Source organism: Oryzias latipes, chromosome 2, assembly GCF_002234675.1.
Source record: "Oryzias latipes chromosome 2, ASM223467v1".
NCBI lineage: Eukaryota > Metazoa > Chordata > Actinopteri > Beloniformes > Adrianichthyidae > Oryzias > Oryzias latipes.
In genome coordinates, this window is record NC_019860.2 from 12,256,596 (window position 1) to 12,276,059 (window position 19,464).

The window sequence follows — 19,464 nt, forward strand, 5'->3', positions numbered from 1 at the left end:
TTTGTGTTTTTTGTCTTTCTAGTTGAATTAAAAATTTGAGAAACAATGAAAAAAAAATCCAGAGTAAGAACTGAACTGCTAGAGATTAAACCTATTTGTTTTTGTTTAGTCATTTCCAGACCTCTTGAAAGTAAAGAGACAACACCATGGTGCACACATTCTCTAGAATTTCACTAGACAATCCGGCTTTGCAGCAGTGAAATGACACCTCTTCAGAAAATATCACAAAGAAACTTCAGAAAGTTCTTCACCCTGTATGTTCTTCTCATTCTTCAGTGAGTTCAGCTTTTTTACTGACCTAAGAGTCTGCAGTTTGCAGTCTGGACTCTCCAGAAAACCACACAGATGAAGAAATCCTGAGTCCTGCAGGTTGTTGTGGCTCAGGTCCAGTTCTGTCAGTTTGGACGGGTTGGACTTTAGAGCTGAGCCAAGAGTTTTACAGCCTTCTTCTGACAAACTGCAGACCTTTAGCCTGAAAGCAGACAGAAAAAAATGTGTGAATGGTGTGAAGTGGATCAGGTGTGTTCAGGTCTTCAATGTGCAGCTCAGCCTCTCTGTGTATGAATGTGTCTGACAACAATCAGAGTGCAGAGTTCTAATGATTGTCCTGACAGTACTAACTGTGAAGAGTAGTCTTGTGAACACAGGTCCACTTCAAGACATGACTTACCAACTTCAGCTGACTCCAACCTGAGCTTTAGCAGTCTGACTGACTCTAATCTAGTGGATGTATAAAGGAAATTTCCTCTGTGAGGTTCTCAGAATGTTCCCATCACAGACCTGCAGGTCATCTGTGCTCACACTTATGTACGCACAAAATGTTTGTATGTACTCACATACTCACAAGCACTGATGTGTCCGATTTGAACTTGGCTTTTGAACGCTTTTAGGCAGGTTTGATCAGGATGACTAGTTTGAGTTCCTGTTTCTTTTATGATACTTTAAACTCAATTGCTCTTCAAAGCATGAAATATGTTAAATCTTTGGAAAATCCTAAAATTCTTGAACCCTAATCTTTCAGTTTCAGTGAGGAACAGCAAAAGAAGATGTTCTGACCTTTTTTTATTTTTTTATTTATTTGAATTAGGACAATAAAACAATGTTTCAGCAGCTGCTTTAACATAAATATGCCAGAATTAGCACAGGAGCTAAATTTCATCTGTTGTCCTAGGACAGGATAAAAATATCAACAATTACATTTACAACACAATGAAATAGCACAATATTAGAGGTAAAAATATTTACAAAGGTTATTACAATAAAAAGCAAGTCTAAAAATTCCAAGACAGTCACAGAAAAACAACAATAACTAATGTTTGCAGGACTGGTTTGTTTTTAGCCATCGTTTAAGAGCTGTTTGGAAGGTAGGGTAGTTTTCCCAGTTCCTAATGTGCTGTGGCAGCGTACCTCAGAGTCTGCACTCTGCAGTTTGGATTCTCCAGTCCAGAAGACAGAACCTTAATGGACGAATGTTGGAGGTGGTTATAGCTCAGGTCTAGTTCTGTGAGATGGGATGGGTTGGACTTCAGAGCGGAGTTCACTACTTCATAGTCAGACTCTGAGAGTCCACATGATTCTCCAAGTCTGTAAAGAGAAACAAAGACTGAAACAGGTGATATTCTGTTGATGACAGGTGTGATGTTCAAGTTGGGCACTTTGTTTTGTTTTTTTGTCAGGATTCACACCCCCTGGTCCTGCAGCTATTAGCAGATGCACCTCACCTGTGCACACTGCTATTTAAGACATGTGTGCTCCACTCTTGTTAACAGATAGTGGTCAATTGTCTTGCTTTATCTATAGTACCTATTTTGCTAGTATTCTGCACCCTTTTAAACGCTCACGTCTTAGACCTTCGGACCCGCTTCTCGCCCTCCGGTATCTCTGCTTCAGATCTGCCTACCCACTGTGCCTCTGACCAACGGCTGTGTCTTCTGTTTTAAATCTTTTCCTGCCCTTAATGGATTCTTCCACCTTTGCTGATGAGACTGATGCTGTTCAATCTCTCGGGTCCTGAGCTTTGTTTTTGGATTGTGAGGAGTACCGTTAAGTTTCCCTCCACTGTTTTTCTTTTGCATTTACTCAGCCATCTGACTGCATCTCTCTCACAAAAATGCTCTCAGACACCCTCTACTGTCTTGAGAACTTTGTGACTGATTAAATAAACTGCTACTTTCTCAACCCTGAGTCACTGCGTCTCCAAATCTCACACCTTTCTCAATCCCAACTCATTGGTTTTACAAATCTGACACATTTATTAAGAATTATTCTTCATCATTAAAGATTCCCCTCATCAGTCTCTCTTAAACCTTCATATTTGTGCTACTTTCATCTGCCACTAAACGTGGGAAGGAGAAGCTTCATGGAGCTTCCTGCTGTCTTTAGTTTGTCAAGAATCTGTGGCCTTGTCTATACCTCAAAATTCACTGCAGAATATCTGAACCACAAAAACTGTGAAGATGATTGAATGTTAACAGTTTTTTATTTTTTATGTTTACTGGTAAACAGAGAATAAGTTTAATTTGTTTTTTAAAAGCTGACTTTTTATAGAGGGTTGGGCTGTTTTCATAAACATTTTAATGTCTTCTTTTTTTCTGCTCTGAATTTGTAAACAACTTTATCCTCCTATTCTGTTGCAGAACTTTTAATCCAGTTTTATCCTCAAATCCTGAAGGCAGAACATTTAAGAAGGTTCTCTTGGTGGAAAGAGAGAAAAGTGTTTTTTTCTAAAAAAGAAAAACATGAAAACTATACTTTATGACAGGTTTATTCGTATAGAATTGAAAACACCTCCCATCGGGGGGGGGGGGGGGGGGGGGGAATTGTAGGTTTAGAAGATCACAATGTCTAGAAGGAAAATTTAAAGGTTCTATATCATGCTATTCTAAGCCTTTCCGGGTAAACCATATACCTTTAGTACACTCAAGAATTTTTTTTTATGAAATAGACGTTACTTTTTCAAGCTCATTTCCCTACACAGAAGTGAGTCGACTTGATCACTGAGGCACCGCCTTTCACTCCCTGTGGGTGCTATCCATTTCATGATGTCAGCCGAAAGCTGGCCTCGGCAGCGTTTCTGCATTTTGCACATAAAAATAAACATCCAACTTTTGCAAAGATGGATGTGCCTATTGTGCATATTAACTAAAAGCGTTTTGCCAATGACTGCTAGCTCCACAGAGAAAGTGTTTGTGTGTGTGGGTTAGCCCGGGGGTGGTGCTGGCAGCACAGACTTGGAATGGGCTGTTTTCCACTTGTCTATGTCACAATAAGAGGAGCGACAAATTTTTGTGAATTGAGATGGGCTGGTACTCGGAGATGACTGAAATTAGCAAACTACCGCTTTAGGGGTATTTTTCATGAGGAAATTACATAACACACTTAAAAGCTCAAAAAAGGTTGATTTTAGTTCATTTTTGATATAGGCCTTTAATATCAATCAAAGTGGCTTAACAGTTTTGACATCTAGGAGTTGTGTTACCAAAAGCATTTAGTACTATTCAAAAATATTTTGACAAAATTCATTAGCATATGTATGAATGTTTGGCTTCAATGAAATTTATCGTAGAGAAACTGCATGAACTTGTTTCTGTCTAAAGGATTTTGCTTCAAATGAGCTTTTTTTCTGTTAATATCAAACACTAGCTGGCCTTCTGAAATCAAGAATCAGAAGGAAACCCTGAATTTAGACTAAATGAATACACAATTTCTAAAAAGCAGTTTCAGAACCAGGACCACTTATTGTGATTGATAGATCCATGATATTTGCTTGAAAAAGAAACTCCTGCATTAGTTGAGTTCAGGCTCAAGAGCCATTTATTTCTCCAGGAGATCCTTCATTCATTTTTCATTTTCTTAACCGTTTTATCCCTTTCGGGGTCACGGGGCTGCTGGAGCCTATCCCGGCCACTTGTGGGCGAAGGCAGGGGGGACACCCTGAACAAGTCGCCAGTTTGTTGCAGGGTAGAATGTCCTCACTCACACACCCATTCACTCCCGCACTCACACCTAGGGTCAATTTAGAGTTGCCAATTAACCTATGAAGCATGTTTTTGGATGGTGGGAGGAAGCCGGAGAGAACTCACGCATGCACGGGGAGAACATGCAAACTCCACACAGAAAGGTCCCCCACTGATGTTTCACGTTGTTTTTCACGTCCCCCAGCCGGGACTTGAACCGGGGGCCTTCTTGCTGTGAGGCAAGAGCGCTAACCACTGCGCCACCGTGCAGCCCTCCAGGAGATCCCAACAAAGCAAAAGTTCCACTTCTGAATTTATATTGAAACTTAATGATGATATGTGAAATGGTGGGGTCTGCTGTTGGGAAAGGGTTTGAGATGCTTGATCAGTTCGGGTGTTAATTGAGACAATAATGGGCAGCTCTAGCTGGTCGAGAGCCAATTCTCTGTCAGTCCCGGTTCAGAGCTCATGCTGGGCGTGGGAAATTGGATTTGCCGCTGGGACTGGTACCTACTTGGCCACCATTCTTTTTTGTGGGGTTGGTGGATTATGCCTGGGGAGTTGGCTTTCATTGCAATGCGTCAACATGGCAAGAAAGGCCGGGGACCCAATGTTTGGTGTGGTTGACAGATGGATGTTTCAAACAAACTTGAAGTCAGTCTGGACGCAATCCCTGAACTCCTGTTCTTCCTCACATGACAATTCATTAAGCTGTTGGGGGGTACATTTGCAATACATTTTGGGGGTTTGGTTGCTTGGCAGTGGTTCTTACTTCCTTGGTAGCCATTATGCTCTCTCCCCTCTCGGTTTCAATCACACATCAAATATGCATAGTTCTTTTTATAGGAGTGCTTAGACATCACTGCAAAAAAGTAGGTAGCTTTACAGTATCCTGCCTACCAATTTTTACTGCACTTTTTTTCGACACATTCACCACACTGCACACACTTTACACATGCTCTCTGTGTACACATCGTCAATGTTTCTTTTTGCTTGTTCAAAAGTTTGAAAATCTTGAAATCTGAGTCTACTTTGCATGAGAGAGGCCTGGCTGATCCAGGATAATTAGCTTGTGTCTTCTACAGCCGATAACAGAATTTGACTGTTCCTTACTCAGTTTAAGTTTCCATACATCTGTTTTTTTTTTTTTTCAGTTTATGACCGGGTTTCAAAGCGTGACATTGATCGTCATCTTTTTGGTTTAATTGGTTGATCTCACTCTTGACTATAATCCCACAAAATTCCTAACTTTGTGCAAAATTTCCTTTAAAATAGCTGCTGGTTTGAGGGCAAAAGGTAGTAACACCATATATTGATTTGGATTTTTTATTTCTGTTGTTTAATGAACTTTCAATCTTTGTAATCTAATTACTCCATAAATAGATTGAAAAGTCAACATAATACTTCGTCACTGAAGTAATCAATAATTAATACTCCAAAATGGAGCCACCAGTGATCTGGTTTAAGGGCAGTTATCTCGTTCACAGAATCATAATGGTTTGGTTAAATTTCCTAGAACTGATCTTTTGTGTTTACTGATCTAATGATTGAGTTAGAATTACATGTGTGGCTGCAAACCATTTAATGTGGCAAATGTGCAAAACAACAACTTGGGTAAAGTAAAAAATAAAATAGCCTTTATCTATGCATGTCTTCTTGAAGCTCTTTGGGTGGACCTGGCTAAGAAAAAGCAGTAGAACCATAGTGTACTTTGCAATTGTTATTTAATAGCTCTTTTAGAGACCAGCTTTGATTTTTTTTCTTTGAGTTTTTTTTTTGACAACTTCTCCTTTAGACAGTGTCATGGTGCAGGGTGGCTTGAGAGCCGGTTGGACCCAGACGCAGAGGCGGAGGCATGAGGATCAGGGGCAAAGGGGTTTAATGCGAAACACAAACGAAAAGCGCTGCAGAGCAGGATCTCAGAACTGAAACATAACTCACTGTGACGTGGCAAGAGAACAAGGAACTTGGCATGACAAGACGAGAACACCAGAACAGGAACACTAATGGACCAACACAGGAGGAAGGCAGAGACAAGACTTAAATACAGACAGGGCAGACAAGACACAGGTGGACACGATCAGGGCTGATGGGGACCAAAGGAAGTAAAACTCAAGAAAACAGACAAGACAGGAGACTTTCAAAATAAAACAGGAAACAGAAACAAGACAGAACAAGGACCAAAAACAAGACAAGTTCAAATCATGACAGTACCCCCCCCTCAAGGAACCGCTCCGAGGTTCCAAAAGTCACATGAGGGGGGGGCCCCGGAGGACAAACCTCGACGGGCACAAGAGTCCAGAGGACGGCCGGGGGTCCGAGCGGTCCGGCGAGGCAGGTCCGGAGGACGGCCGGGGGGCCGAGCGGTCCGGCGAGGCAGGTCCGGAGGACGGCCGGGGGGCCGAGCGGTCCGGCGAGGCAGGTCCGGAGGACGGCCGGGGGGCCGAGCGGTCCGGCGAGGCAGGTCCGGAGGACGGCCGGGGGGCCGCGCGGTCCGGCGAGGCAGGTCCGGAGGACGGCCGGGGGGCCGCGCGGTCCGGCGAGGCAGGTCCGGAGGACGGCCGGGGGGCCGCGCGGTCCGGCGAGGCAGGTCCGGAGGACGGCCGGGGGGCCGCGCGGTCCGGCGAGGCAGGTCCGGAGGACGGCCGGGGGGCCGCGCGGTCCGGCGAGGCAGGTCCGGAGGACGGCCGGGGGGCCGCGCGGTCCGGCGAGGCAGGTCCGGCATGAGAGGCTTGGAGGCGTCGTCAGGCGTGGAGGCGTCGTCAGGCTTGGAGGCGTCGTCAGGCTTGGAGGCGTCGTCAGGCGTGGAGGCGTCGTCAGGCGTGGAGGCGTCGTCAGGCGTGGAGGCGTCGTCAGGCGTGGAGGCGTCGTCAGGCGTGGAGGCGTCGTCAGGCGTGGAGGCGTCGTCAGGCGTGGAGGCGTCGTCAGGCGTGGAGGCGTCGTCAGGCATGGAGTCAGGCGTGGAGTCAGGCATGGAGTCAGGCATGGAGTCAGGCATGGAGTCAGGCATGGAGTCAGGCATGGAGTCAGGCATGGAGTCAGGCATGGAGTCAGGCATGGAGTCAGGCATGGAGTCAGGCATGGAGTCAGGCATGGAGTCAGGCATGGAGTCAGGCATGGAGTCAGGCATGGAGTCAGGCATGGAGTCAGGCATGGAGTCAGGCATGGAGTCAGGCATGGAGTCAGGCATGGAGTCAGGCATGGAGTCAGGCATGGAGTCAGGCATGGAGTCAGGCATGGAGTCAGGCATGGAGTCAGGCATGGAGTCAGGCATGGAGTCAGGCATGGAGTCAGGCATGGAGTCAGGCATGGAGTCAGGCATGGAGTCAGGCATGGAGTCAGGCATGGAGTCAGGCATGGAGTCAGGCATGGAGTCAGGCATGGAGTCAGGCATGGAGTCAGGCATGGAGTCAGGGCAGCAGTCAGGCTGGCGTGGCGGCGGGTCGGGCCAGCAGTCAGGCTCTGGCGGGTCGGGCCAGCAGTCAGGCTCTGGCGGGTCGGGCCAGCAGTCAGGCTCTGGCGGGTCGGGCCAGCAGTCAGGCTCTGGCGGGTCGGGCCAGCAGTCAGGCTCTGGCGGGTCGGGCCAGCAGTCAGGCTCTGGCGGGTCGGGCCAGCAGTCAGGCTCTGGCGGGTCGGGCCAGCAGTCAGGCTCTGGCGGGTCGGGCCAGCAGTCAGGCTCTGGCGGGTCGGGCCAGCAGTCAGGCTCTGGCGGGTCGGGCCAGCAGTCAGGCTCTGGCGGGTCGGGCCAGCAGTCAGGCTCTGGCGGGTCAGGCGTGGAGCCGAGCTCAGGCGGGTCAGGCGTGGAGCCGGAAGTGGGGACCGGTCGGGGTTCCGGCGGAACCCCCCTGGAAGCCGGGACGGGTCGGGGCGCAGGCGGCACCCCCCTGGAAGCCGGGACGGGTCGGGGCGCAGGCGGCAACCCCCTGGAAGCCGGGACGGGTCGGGGTGCAGGCGGCAACCCCCTGGAAGCCGGGACGGGTCGGGGTGCAGGCGGCAACCCCCTGGGAGCCGGGACGGGTCGGGGTGCAGGCGGCAACCCCCTGGGAGCCGGGGTGGGTCGGGGTGCGTCCGGGACCACCACTGAACGTGGTTGTGGTGCATCCGGGACCACCACCGGAACATGACGGGGATGGGGTGCATCTGGCACCACCACTGGAAAGCGATGTGGTGCGTGCCGGACCACCTCTGGAACAGGAAGGGGACGGCGGGGACGACGGCGACGACCCCCCCTCAGGGCAAGACGGCTCCCTGTGAAGTCCAGGTGGCTCCCACTCCAGGCATACGAGGCAAACTGGGCCTGGTCAAAAACCCAGTAAGACCTCGTGCGCTCGGCTTCCTGACAATAAGCCTCTAGGAGCTGCATGTCCCGCTCTGCTGGGTCCAAAAAATATGGTTGGTCCATTCTGTCATGGTGCAGGGTGGCTTGAGAGCCGGTTGGACCCAGACGCAGAGGCGGAGGCATGAGGATCAGGGGCAAAGGGGTTTAATGCGAAACACAAACGAAAAGCGCTGCAGAGCAGGATCTCAGAACTGAAACATAACTCACTGTGACGTGGCAAGAGAACAAGGAACTTGGCATGACAAGACGAGAACACCAGAACAGGAACACTAATGGACCAACACAGGAGGAAGGCAGAGACAAGACTTAAATACAGACAGGGCAGACAAGACACAGGTGGACACGATCAGGGCTGATGGGGACCAAAGGAAGTAAAACTCAAGAAAACAGACAAGACAGGAGACTTTCAAAATAAAACAGGAAACAGAAACAAGACAGAACAAGGACCAAAAACAAGACAAGTTCAAATCATGACAGACAGATTCTTATTTGATTTATTTTTTATCATTGCTTTTGGTTTCATAATTTAAAGTAACTGAAGAAAATCTGAGATGATGCCAGAATCATGTGAAATTTTGAACAAAGAGGTGGAGCTTTGTTTTAGACTAAGGAGAAGGCTGGAGGATGAATGTTGAATGAATATTAATCTGATATATCATGAAATATACTTGTGGACTCACATGAACTTTCTGCAGTTCCTCACAGCTGGTATCAGTCTCCTTTTACCCTCGTCTGATGTGTTGTACTGGTTCAGGTCCAGTTTCTCCAGAGCCTCCTCTGACATCTGCAGAGTGTAGGCCAGAGCTGAGCAGTGGATCTCTGACAATTTCTTATTTGACTTGTTCTCCGAATTTAAGAACTCTTGAATCTCCTGATAAACCAAGAGGTCCTTCATCTCCATCAGACAGTGATAGATGTTGATGCTTCTGTCTGGAGAGACTTTTTTACTGCTGATCGTCTTCAGGTTGTTAATGGCTCTCTGGATCGTTCCTGGGTTATTCTCTGTTTGACCCAGCAGGCTTCCTACGAGTCTCTGGTTGGATTCCACAGTTAGGCCATGAAGGAAGCGGACAAACAGGTCCAAATGTCCAGTTCTACTCTGCAGTGATTTCTCCATGACTCTTTTCAGAAACTCATCCAGGGATGGGTGCTTCATGTCACACATCAGGAAGTCCTCAATTATCTTTACCTTTCTGTTGGAGTAACAGTGGAACATGTAGACTGCAGCCAGAAACTCCTGAACACTCAGATGAACAAAGCTGTAGACTGGTTTCTGGAAGATCTCACACTCTCTTCTGAAGATCTCAGTACAAACTCCGGAGTACACTGAGGCCTCTGTGACATCCAGACCACAGTGCAGTAGGTCTTCTTGGTAGAACATGATGTTTCCTTTCTCCAGATGTTCAAATCCGAGCCTCCCCAACTTCAGAAGAACTTCCCTATCAGCCTTTGTCTGCGCTTGTGGACTTGTCTCATGTTCCTGCTGGTACTTGTTCTTCTTTCTCTTTGTCTGTACTATCAGGAAGTGTGAGTACATGTCAGTCAGAGTGGTGGGCAGCTCTCTTCTCTGCTCTGTGGTCAGCATGTTCCCCAGAACCACAGCAGTGATCCAGCAGAAGACTGGAACTTCACACATTATGTAGAGGGACATGGAGCCCTTGATATGGGATATGATTCTGCTGGACAGCTCTTCATCTGGGAATCTCCTTCTGAAGAACTCCTCCTTCTGAGCATCATTGAAGCCTCGTACTTCTGTCAGTCTGTCCACACATGAAGGAGGGATCTGATTGGCTGCTCCAGGTCTGGAAGTGACCCAGACCAGAGCGGAGGGCAGCAGATGTCCCTGGATGAGGTTAATGAGCAGCACATTGACTGAGGACTTCTGTGTGACATCAGACACCACCTGACTGTTGTTAAAGTCCAGTGAAAGCCTGCTTTCATCCAGACCATCAAAGATGAACAGAAGTTTGCAGACAGACAGCTGTTCTACTGGGATCCTGTGTAGTGTTGGATAGAAAAGTTGGATCAGAGTGAGAAGACTGTGCTGCTCATCTCTGATCAAGTTCATCTCCCTGAACGAAACAGGAACCACAGCACTGATGTCTTGGTTCTCCAAGCCCTCAGCCCAGTTCAGAGTAAACTTCTGCACCAAGAAGCTTTTTCCAGCTCCAGCAACTCCGTTGGTCAGAACCACTCTAATGGATCTGTGTTGGTCAGGTAAGACTTTGAAGATGTCTAAGATCTTGACTACAGTGTTGTGGAACTTGTTGTGTGTGGAGGTTTTCTCCAACTGAGTCCCCTCATGTTGGGTGTGAACCTCCTCTCTTAGTCCTTCTGTGATGTAGAGCTCAGTGTAGACCCTGTTGAAGTATCTTCCGGCTTCTTCAGTTCCTTCAGCAACATTTTCATTTCTCCTTCTCAGACTGGTCTGATGTTGAACAAGAAACTCCTCCAGAGTTACATCTGCTGAGGGTGCAAAGAAGGCTAAGGTTGGAGAAAAAAAGTTTTTCAGGTGCTGTGTTTTTCAACAAACGTTTTCAGAAGAGCCCATAAGCGAACAGATGTTTATGTTAACTTTGCATACTTCTGCTACAACTCACCAGTTCTGTGTCTTTCTACTGATTGTGGGCCACTCATCATCTCTCTGTCAACACAAAGGAGAAAGAAAAAAGGGAGTCAGTTGAAATTAGCAGACTAATTCTGGATCAGAGAAGTCTGGCTTCTTTAGATCAACATCCAACTTTTGTTGTCTGTGATTCTGAGCTCTGCGTCATAGCTTTTCATTTTTCTTTTATCTTTTTCTCTTTTTTTACTCCTAACAGTTTCTCTTGTGTTTTAGATTCTTTTTATGTCTTTTTTACATCACTAAACACTGATTCCAGCTCAGTAACATGGTACGCTATCCTGCTGGAAGTAGCCATCACAAGATGGGTACACTGTGATCATAAAGGGATAAATAAGATCAACAGCAATACTCAGGTAGGCTATGGCATTGTAATGAGAATCATTTGGTACTAATGGGCCCAAAAAGTGCCAAGAAAAACCCCCTCACCATCACTCCACAACACTACCAGCAGCCTGAACCATTATTATAACGCAGTATGGATCCATACTTGCGTGTTCACACAAAATTCTGAGCCAAACATCCGAATGCGACAGCAGAAATCGAGACTCATCAGACCAGCCAACATTTTGCCAATCTTTTATTGTCCATTTTTGGTTAGCCTGTGTGAATTGAAACCTCAATTTCCTGTTCTTAACTGACAGGAGTAGCAGCTGATGCGGTCTTCAACTTTTATAATCCATCTTCCTCAAGATTGGTCATGCTGTGCGTTCAGAGATGCATGCCTTAGTTGTAACAACTGGTTATTTGAGGTTTTGTTGCCTTTCTATATCAGCTCAAACTAGTATAGCCAGTTTCCTCTGTCCTTTCGCATCAACAAGGTATTTCCACCCACAGATCTGCTGCTTAGAGGGAAATTTCTCTTCTACTGACTATTCTCTGTAATCAACCGTTTCTGAAATACTCAGACCAGCCCATCTTGTCACAAACAACCACACCATGTTCAAAGTCCCTTTAATACCTTTCTTCCTCATTCTGATGCTAAATTTGAACTGCAGCAGATTATCTTGACCTTGTCTACATGCATGCCTAAATCCATTGAGTTGCAGCCATGATGCTCCCAGTGAGTCTGATCAGAGAGGTCAAGAACTGAACCAAACTCAAGTCATTCAGCTGAAAACTATATTATTCATTTGAACTATTATCCAGGCTCCTTTAACTCTGACAAACACTTACTGTTCCACTCTTGAACTGCTGTCTTTGAAGTCATAATCTAAATCCTTTGAGAAGTCACTCCTGAAGGACACACAGCTGGGTTCATATCCAGGTCTAAATCCCAGCGCCTCTTGGATCCTGATAGAAAAAAGAAAATTAAATAAAAACTAATTTCTTCTGCTATGAAGGTTAAGCAGATTATCATCTATGTTGAAAATTTGAACTCAGATCAGGAACTGACTGTTCTAAAGTGAGAGAGTTTGTAAAAACACCACCATGTGATAGCTATAAACCTTTGTATGCAATTATTTTAATTGCCGGAAAGAAAACTCCAATTCATCAATTATTGTTCATCTGTTGAGTCCCTAAGATGGATTTGACAAACACCTACTGTTTAACTCTTAAACGACTGTCTTTGAATTCTATTAAATAGTCCTTTGAGAAGTCACTCCTGAAGGACACCCAGCTGGGTTCATATCCAGGTCCAGTTTGGTTCCTGTGAAGAATGAAGGTTCCTGATGAGAGTGTTGAGCTCTGACATGGAAAAGAGTGATGGACAGTTAAGAGATGTTCATTTCACCTCTGAGCTTTGCTCTGGCCCTCTTCCTCATACAGAGTGCTTTTAGTGGTTGGGGTTCCTTCCTCTATTTCATCACACTGATCCATTCTTCTGGATTCACTGGGTCCACATCAGCTCACACACAAACATTCTCCCTTCATCTGTAGAGAAAACAGACATCAACTCTAATAATTCTACAGCCTCTCTTATAAGATAAACACCCATGACCTGATTTGCATTACATCCAATATGCATTTAAGTTTATGTGGTTTGGTGTTGGTTGCTATGGATACAATTATTATTTGGTCAAAATAATCACTTGGCTAATAATTGTTCACACATGATGTAAAACGTGTTTTCATTCATGTATGTTTATAATATGAATATGATTTTATTTATTCACTCCAGATGAAAAAAGAACAAGAAGATTTTTAACTAATTTAGTAAAGGTTGTCATTTTAAAACACATTTATACCATATTTCCTTCTTTCTGTGAGTAATGATCTGCCCTGTAGAACTGTGAAAATAAAAGTAGCAGGCTTGATAGCTGATCGTAGCGACTGACTTAATTTAGCCAAAACATAACCAAGGTATGGTTGCCTGCCCCAAACACCTCAAAAAGAATAAGACCTGGGGCTTCCTCAATTCCTTTCCCCTAGGTCTTCCTGGGATTTCAGGAATCAAGTACAGTGAACTAGACACCCAGGTGCAACAAGAAGAGACATCAGCACTGAAAAAAAATCAACCCCCAACCGTAACAGCTGTCTGTCCTGTTTTGTGGAAGATTCAGGTTGGTAGTGAGGCTGGTTCTACATAAAAAAAAAATTCTACGCCACCTTTCTTTTTCAGTGAAATTACAAATGGTTCCAGATTTTACTTTCTCCCCCGTTTCTGTGCTGTCTCTTCTTGTTTCCTGTTGTTGGGTCTCTATCTCAGTCTCTTTCTTTTACTTGATTCAGTTGTGTGCTGCTGCTGTGTGTATATTTAGTTTATGTATGGGGTCAGATCAGAATCAGTTTGAAGAAATGTCAACAGGATTGAGATAACTGAAAAACGAATGGATGACCAGGAGCACAACTGCAGGATTAATGACATGATTATCCTCAGATTTAAAATCAAATCCCTATGCGCATGCAGTGACCGCCGATAACGGTAACAACCAGCAGGAGACAAGCTTTCTGGAGAAACAGGTGGAAGAGTTTTTAAAGTCCAAAGGAATTTCTCAGGACACAAACAATGTAGAGATCTGCCAACTGCTTCCCAAAGCAGCGATCCTCTTAAAATTTGCTAACCGAAAACAGAAAGCAGCTTTATTGGAGCAAGAAATCTGAAAAAAAAAACTGTTTGTAAGGATTTTGTGGTTAAGTTTGATTTTGTTGTTCTTGCTCATGTTTTTGGTTTCCTTTTTGTCAGTCGCACCAGTTTCAGGTTCGTGACCCACAGCTGTCTTCAGTTCAGTTAATTGCCCTCAGAGTATACAAGTGTCTTGGTTTCTATTCATCCTTGTCAGGTCATCTGGGGCCTGTTTCAGAAAGGAGGTTCAACCAACTCTGAGGTTAAACTTGAACTCTGAGTTGGTCAATCGAGAGATTAACAACTCTGAGTTTTCTGTTTCAGAGAAGCTGATCGGAGTTAGGTCAATCAACTCTGAGTGGACTGATTCGGAGTTAAGCGTGCGCACCGCGACTATAAGAAGCCATTATCAATGGAGCGCAGATATCACGAGTCACCATGGCAACCGTGAAAAAAAAGAGGTCTGCGTATTTTTCGCCAGCTGAACTTCAACTTGACGTGCTGCTGCAGAGTTGCAGTGAATATGAGCACATATTCCGGAAGAAAAGCAACACCGCTGCATCTGCAAAACAGAGACAGTTAGCGTGGAAAAACATAGCTGTTCAAGTTAATGCGTAAGTTTGCATTTAAATCATTGTTATAAAATATTGGCTGTAATAACTTTCTAAATAGCGTAAGGTGTGAAATAAAAATGGCGATATTTAGGTGTACTTTTGAAGTGTCATTCCTGGTGTAAATGCATGAAATGCTGCATAGTGTACAGAACCAATCTGGGGGGAAATGCATTTAACGTTGGTAATGTTTAGAGGACTTTTTTGTTAACCTTCCCCTCTTGCAAACGTTGGTCAGTTTAATATTAATACATGCAATTGTGTTTTTAAAAGTGAACTTTTGTCTAAGACTTCTCCTTTTTTTTTACTCGTCTTTCCGACCGTGGTCAGAAGCGCAGGGGAGATTTCCTTCAGGGCCGAAGGGAATTCTCCTTCGGGGTTCACTTCCCGTTCGAAACCCTCAACCTCCAGAGTGGATAAAGAATGACTCCAAAACAGTTATTCTGGTAATGACACCTTCTCTTTATTTAACTAAGTGCTCCGTCCTCCGAACACACAATATATTCCACGCACACACCTCCGCTCCGTGCTCACCCCCCCCCCCCCCCCCCCCCATCTGCACCTGCACTCGCACCCCGCTCAGCCCACACACGCTGCAACACTACCCTTGTATTGATCGAGTGGAATAGGTTTATATGGGATTAAGAAAGTAAGCAGTACTAGCAAATTGTGTTTCCAAAAAGTAATTGTTACATTAATCTAATTCAATGTTCCTGATTTCATTTTCATGTAGATGCAATCCTGCAGGAATTAAAAGAACATGGCAGCAGCTAAAAATGAAGTATAAAAACATAATTCAATCAGGTCAAATTTGAGCATGTCATGGATGTAGGTTTTGTTGACAATATTTGACATATGAAACATCTACATAGCAATACATATCTAATGTTGTTTTCATTGTATATATGTAATTGACTGCAACGAAAAACGGTAACGCTCCAACAAAAACGTATGGAGAAATGACAAAAAAATCGAGTCTTCTCAAAATCCTCGTACGAGGTAAATGTAATTCTCTACGAATTAATGCAGCCTCCTCGTCTATTGGGTCCTCCAAAAAGGACAAGCCATTCTTGTCACTTAGACCGTCTCTGTGTGACGGAAATGTGGGCAATGAAGGTTAAAGCGAAAAATACCGCTTCGTCTTTAAAAAGGGGAGGGGACCAGCAGAAACCTTGAGTTTAGCGGATAAAACCTGCTCCCGACCAGGTTAGGTTCACAGCATAAGTAACCATGGACACTGACTCCGAGTATAAGTTACGTCTCTTTCAGAAACGGGTTTGACTTACTCTATTTACTCTGGTTTAACAAACCTCCCATTCTGAAATGGAAAACCCAGGGTTTCCCTGATTTCAGGGTTAACGCACTCAGAGTTTACACTTAACCTCCTTTCTGAAACAGGCCCCTGCTCTGTAGTGTCACCAGTTTGTTTCTCCCCATAGTTTTGTCATGATTCAGTTTTTTATTCAATGTTTTATTCCCTCACACCAAGCCAGGGGGGTATTCCAGGAAGCATGCAAGCACTACCCTGACTTTAACCCTGAATGTTGTTTGTTTTTCCAGTGTAGGAGGATTAGCCTTCTGGCCAAAAAGTGTAGTGAAAGCGATTACACTTTTGGTTTTACTGGGAAGCGGCAAAGAGAACTCTGATACACCAAATATCACAATTGAGGCTTCGGGAGCAATGTTTGCCCCCAATGCATCAGAAAGAAGTTGAAAAACGTTGTGCCAGAAGGCCCTCAGTGTCATATATGTGACAGTACCAAAACATATGTGACAGTGTACCTGGTTCCCTTTCACAATGATCACAATTAGCATTAAAGTCTGGTTTGATTTTAGCTAGCTTTACTTTGGACCAAGCAGCCTGTGAACCACCTTGATTTGTACAACCCTTTGTCTTAAGCATATTGAGGATGAATAAATATTCTGAAGAGCAGTCTGCCATACATCCTCTGATAGGTCTGTAGCCAAATCTTCTTCCCACTTTCTTTTGGTATGAGTCAATGGATCTGTGTTTGATGAGTTGATTGCTGTGTAGATTTTGCTGATGAGTCCTTTTGATTCTGGATTAAATGTAAAGACGTTTTCAAGAAGTGAGTCTGGTGGTCACGAGGGGAAATGGGTGAATATGGTAGATAGAAAACTTCGAAGTTGAAGGTATCTGAAGAAGTGGACATCGGGAATTCTAAATTCATTTTTTACTCTGTAATGAATCAAATTGACCTTCGATGAACAGATGGTTCAGGGTTCTCAAACCATTTGCGGACCAATGTGTAAAAGAGTTATCAGTTATAGAAGGCATAAATATAATATTATTCACAACTGGGGCATATATTGACATATTTTTAAGGCCCAGGCTTCTCCTAAATTGTGCCCAGATTTTAAGTGAATGTTTAACTACTGGGTTCTGTGAAATTTTGTCAAGAGATTGTGACAGTGGTATTGTTGAGCAAAGCAGAGAATGTAAAGAGGCAGATTGACATGGCATTCATTCAAGATTTAACCATTTATTATCCTTATAACTTGATGTCTCTAGCCAATAGAGCAATGTGCGGATATTGGCAGCCCAGTAATAGTATTGGAGATTGAGAAGTGACATTCCCCCATAATCAAAAAATATTTGTGAATGCGAGCGGTCTTTCCATTCCATATAAATGATGAAATCAGTTTGTCTAGGTTAGAAAAGAATGTTTTTGTTAAAAATAAAGGTATCAACTGAAAAAGATATAGAAACTTGGGTAGGATGTTCATTTTAACAACATTAATTCTGCCTCCCAAATAAATTGGTAAGGATTGCCAGCATTGCAGGTCTTGTTTTACACCATCTAACAATGGAATGAAGTTTGTTTTGAACATATGTTTATAATTGCTTGTGATCCAAATCCCTAGATACTTGAATTTATGCCTGCTTAATTTAAATGGTGTGGAATTTGACACATCTTTTAGTGCAACAGGATTTATGGGCATCAGTTCACTTTTGTGCATATTTATTTTGTAACCTGATATTTTTCCAAACTCACGCAAAAGTGTCAGTAAATGAGGAAGGCTGTGTAGTGGATCCGATATATATAGTAGTGTGTCGTCCGCATACAGAGACACTTTGTGTTCAGAATCTCCTCTCTGAATACCTTTAATAGAATCATCACCTCGAAGAGTAATTGCCAGAGGTTCAATGACCAAAGCGAATAATAAAGGTCAAAAGGGGCATCCTAGCCTTGTTCCATGTCCCAGCTTAAAAAAAGGTGAAAGATTACTATTGGTACGAATTGTTGCGACTGGGGTATAGTAGAGAATACATATCCATGATATAAACCTTGGGCCAAAGCCAAATTTTTTAAGTGTATAAAAAAGGTAGTCCCACTCCACACGATCGAATGAAAAGAATGACGATCTTTGATAAACCCTGTTTGATCATTAGCTACGATAGAGGGCAGAACAGTTTCCAAGCGATGTGCTAGTATCTTAGCAAAGATTTTACTATCTACATTCAATAACAAGATAGGCCGGTAAGAACTGCACTCTAAGTGGCTTTTACCTTTTTTATGTATTAAAGAGATAACAGCCTGTCTCATAGTCTCTGGGAGTGAACCTGAGAGGGAGGAATCGTCATAGACTGAAAGTAATATAGGGGACAAATCTTTTGCAAAGGTTTTGAAAAATTCACTTGGGAAGCAATCTGGTGCTGGTGATTTCCCGCTTTGCATAGAATTTATGGCCTTCTGAATATCATTTCTTTTAAAAGGTCTCTCCAGATTTTGAGATACGTCCTCATCTACTCTGGGCAGATTAAGCTTGCTAAAAAACTTGTCAAAAAATACTTGATCTTTTTTAGATTCTGAGATGTATAACTGTGTATAATATGCATGAAACCTTTGATTAATCTCTAAAGGTTCAGTTAACTTCACATTCTGTTCAGTGTTGATTTCTATAATAGCCTGAGCCACTTGCTGATGAAGGAGCTGATGGGCGAGTGTTTTACCTATCTTTTCCCCATGTTCATATGATTTATATCGACATATATTTAAAAGATTTTCAATCTGCCGTGTTGTCGACAGTTTATATTCGGTCTGAAGAGCTAGGCGCTTTTTGAACAGTTCAGGTGAGAGGGAGCTAGCATATCATCTAATTGGAGAATATCATTTTCAATCCTCTTAATCTTCTCAGTTAGAACTCTTTTCATTCTAGCACTATTAAGATATGATTTGGCCTCTAAGGTATGCTTTTAATGATTCCCAAATTAAGCCAGATGACATTCCAGGGGTGTTATTACGCGTGATATATTCCTTAGATGACATTCCAGGGGTGTTATTATGCGTGATATATTCCTTTATTTCCTTTGAAATAAATTTAACAAATTCTCTATCTGAAAGCAGTTGAGTATTAAATCTCCATGGTCGATATTTACTACCTGGACTTGGCATTTTCAATGTCATTAACAAGGGTGCATGGTCAGATATAACTATTGCTTGGTATTAACACTTATTGACTAGAGAAAGTAGGTTGCTATCAAGGAAAAAAAATAATCAATTCGGGAGAAAGTTTTATGTACTGGTGAGTAGAAAGAGTAAGTTCTGCTATTGGGATTCTGGAATCTCAAGACGTCAAACCTTACATATGTTTTAAGAAGCTTTTTGATCACTTGTGATGCCTGTGATGGTTGTGTGGATTTAGGCGAACTACGGTCAAGGGAAGGAGTTGGTACACAATTTATATCACCGCCGAGGATGAGATGGTGCGAATCTATATTTGGTATTCGGGAAAAAATTCCAATAAAAAAAAACAGCATTGTCCCAATTAGGAGCATATGTTTGCCAGTATAACAGGAGCATTATTCAATCTTCCCACTACTATCATATATCTTCCAGACGGGTCAGCTTCTTAAATTAAAAAATTAAATAATAAAAAAAAGGGAGGAAAAGGTATGGCTCATT

The 19,464-nt window shown here is 43.7% G+C and overlaps 1 protein-coding gene across 1 annotated transcript; it reads right to left on the reverse strand.

Annotated features, from left to right (window-relative positions):
* Nucleotides 1–222: 222 nt before the first annotated feature.
* Nucleotides 223–10,790, reverse strand: LOC111946449 (protein NLRC3-like). The gene is made up of 3 exons (XM_023949779.1): nucleotides 8,976–10,790; nucleotides 1,408–1,584; nucleotides 223–472 (listed from the first exon to the last, which is right to left on the reverse strand). The coding sequence occupies exons 1-3, from the start codon at nucleotides 10,361–10,363 to the stop codon at nucleotides 223–225; spliced, it is 1,815 nt and encodes a 604-aa protein (XP_023805547.1). The 5' UTR covers nucleotides 10,364–10,790.
* Nucleotides 10,791–19,464: the final 8,674 nt, after the last annotated feature.

Coding starts and splice junctions, on each gene's coding strand:
- LOC111946449 (XM_023949779.1), bottom strand. CDS start 10,363: ATGAACTTGATCAGAGATGAGCAGCACAGTCTTCTCACTCTGATCCAA. Junction 1,585..8,975: donor AGGAACTGCAGAAAGTTCAT/GTGAGTCCACAA, acceptor TTCTCTTTACAG/ACTTGGAGAATCATGTGGAC. Junction 473..1,407: donor TGCAGAGTGCAGACTCTGAG/GTACGCTGCCAC, acceptor GTCTGCTTTCAG/GCTAAAGGTCTGCAGTTTGT.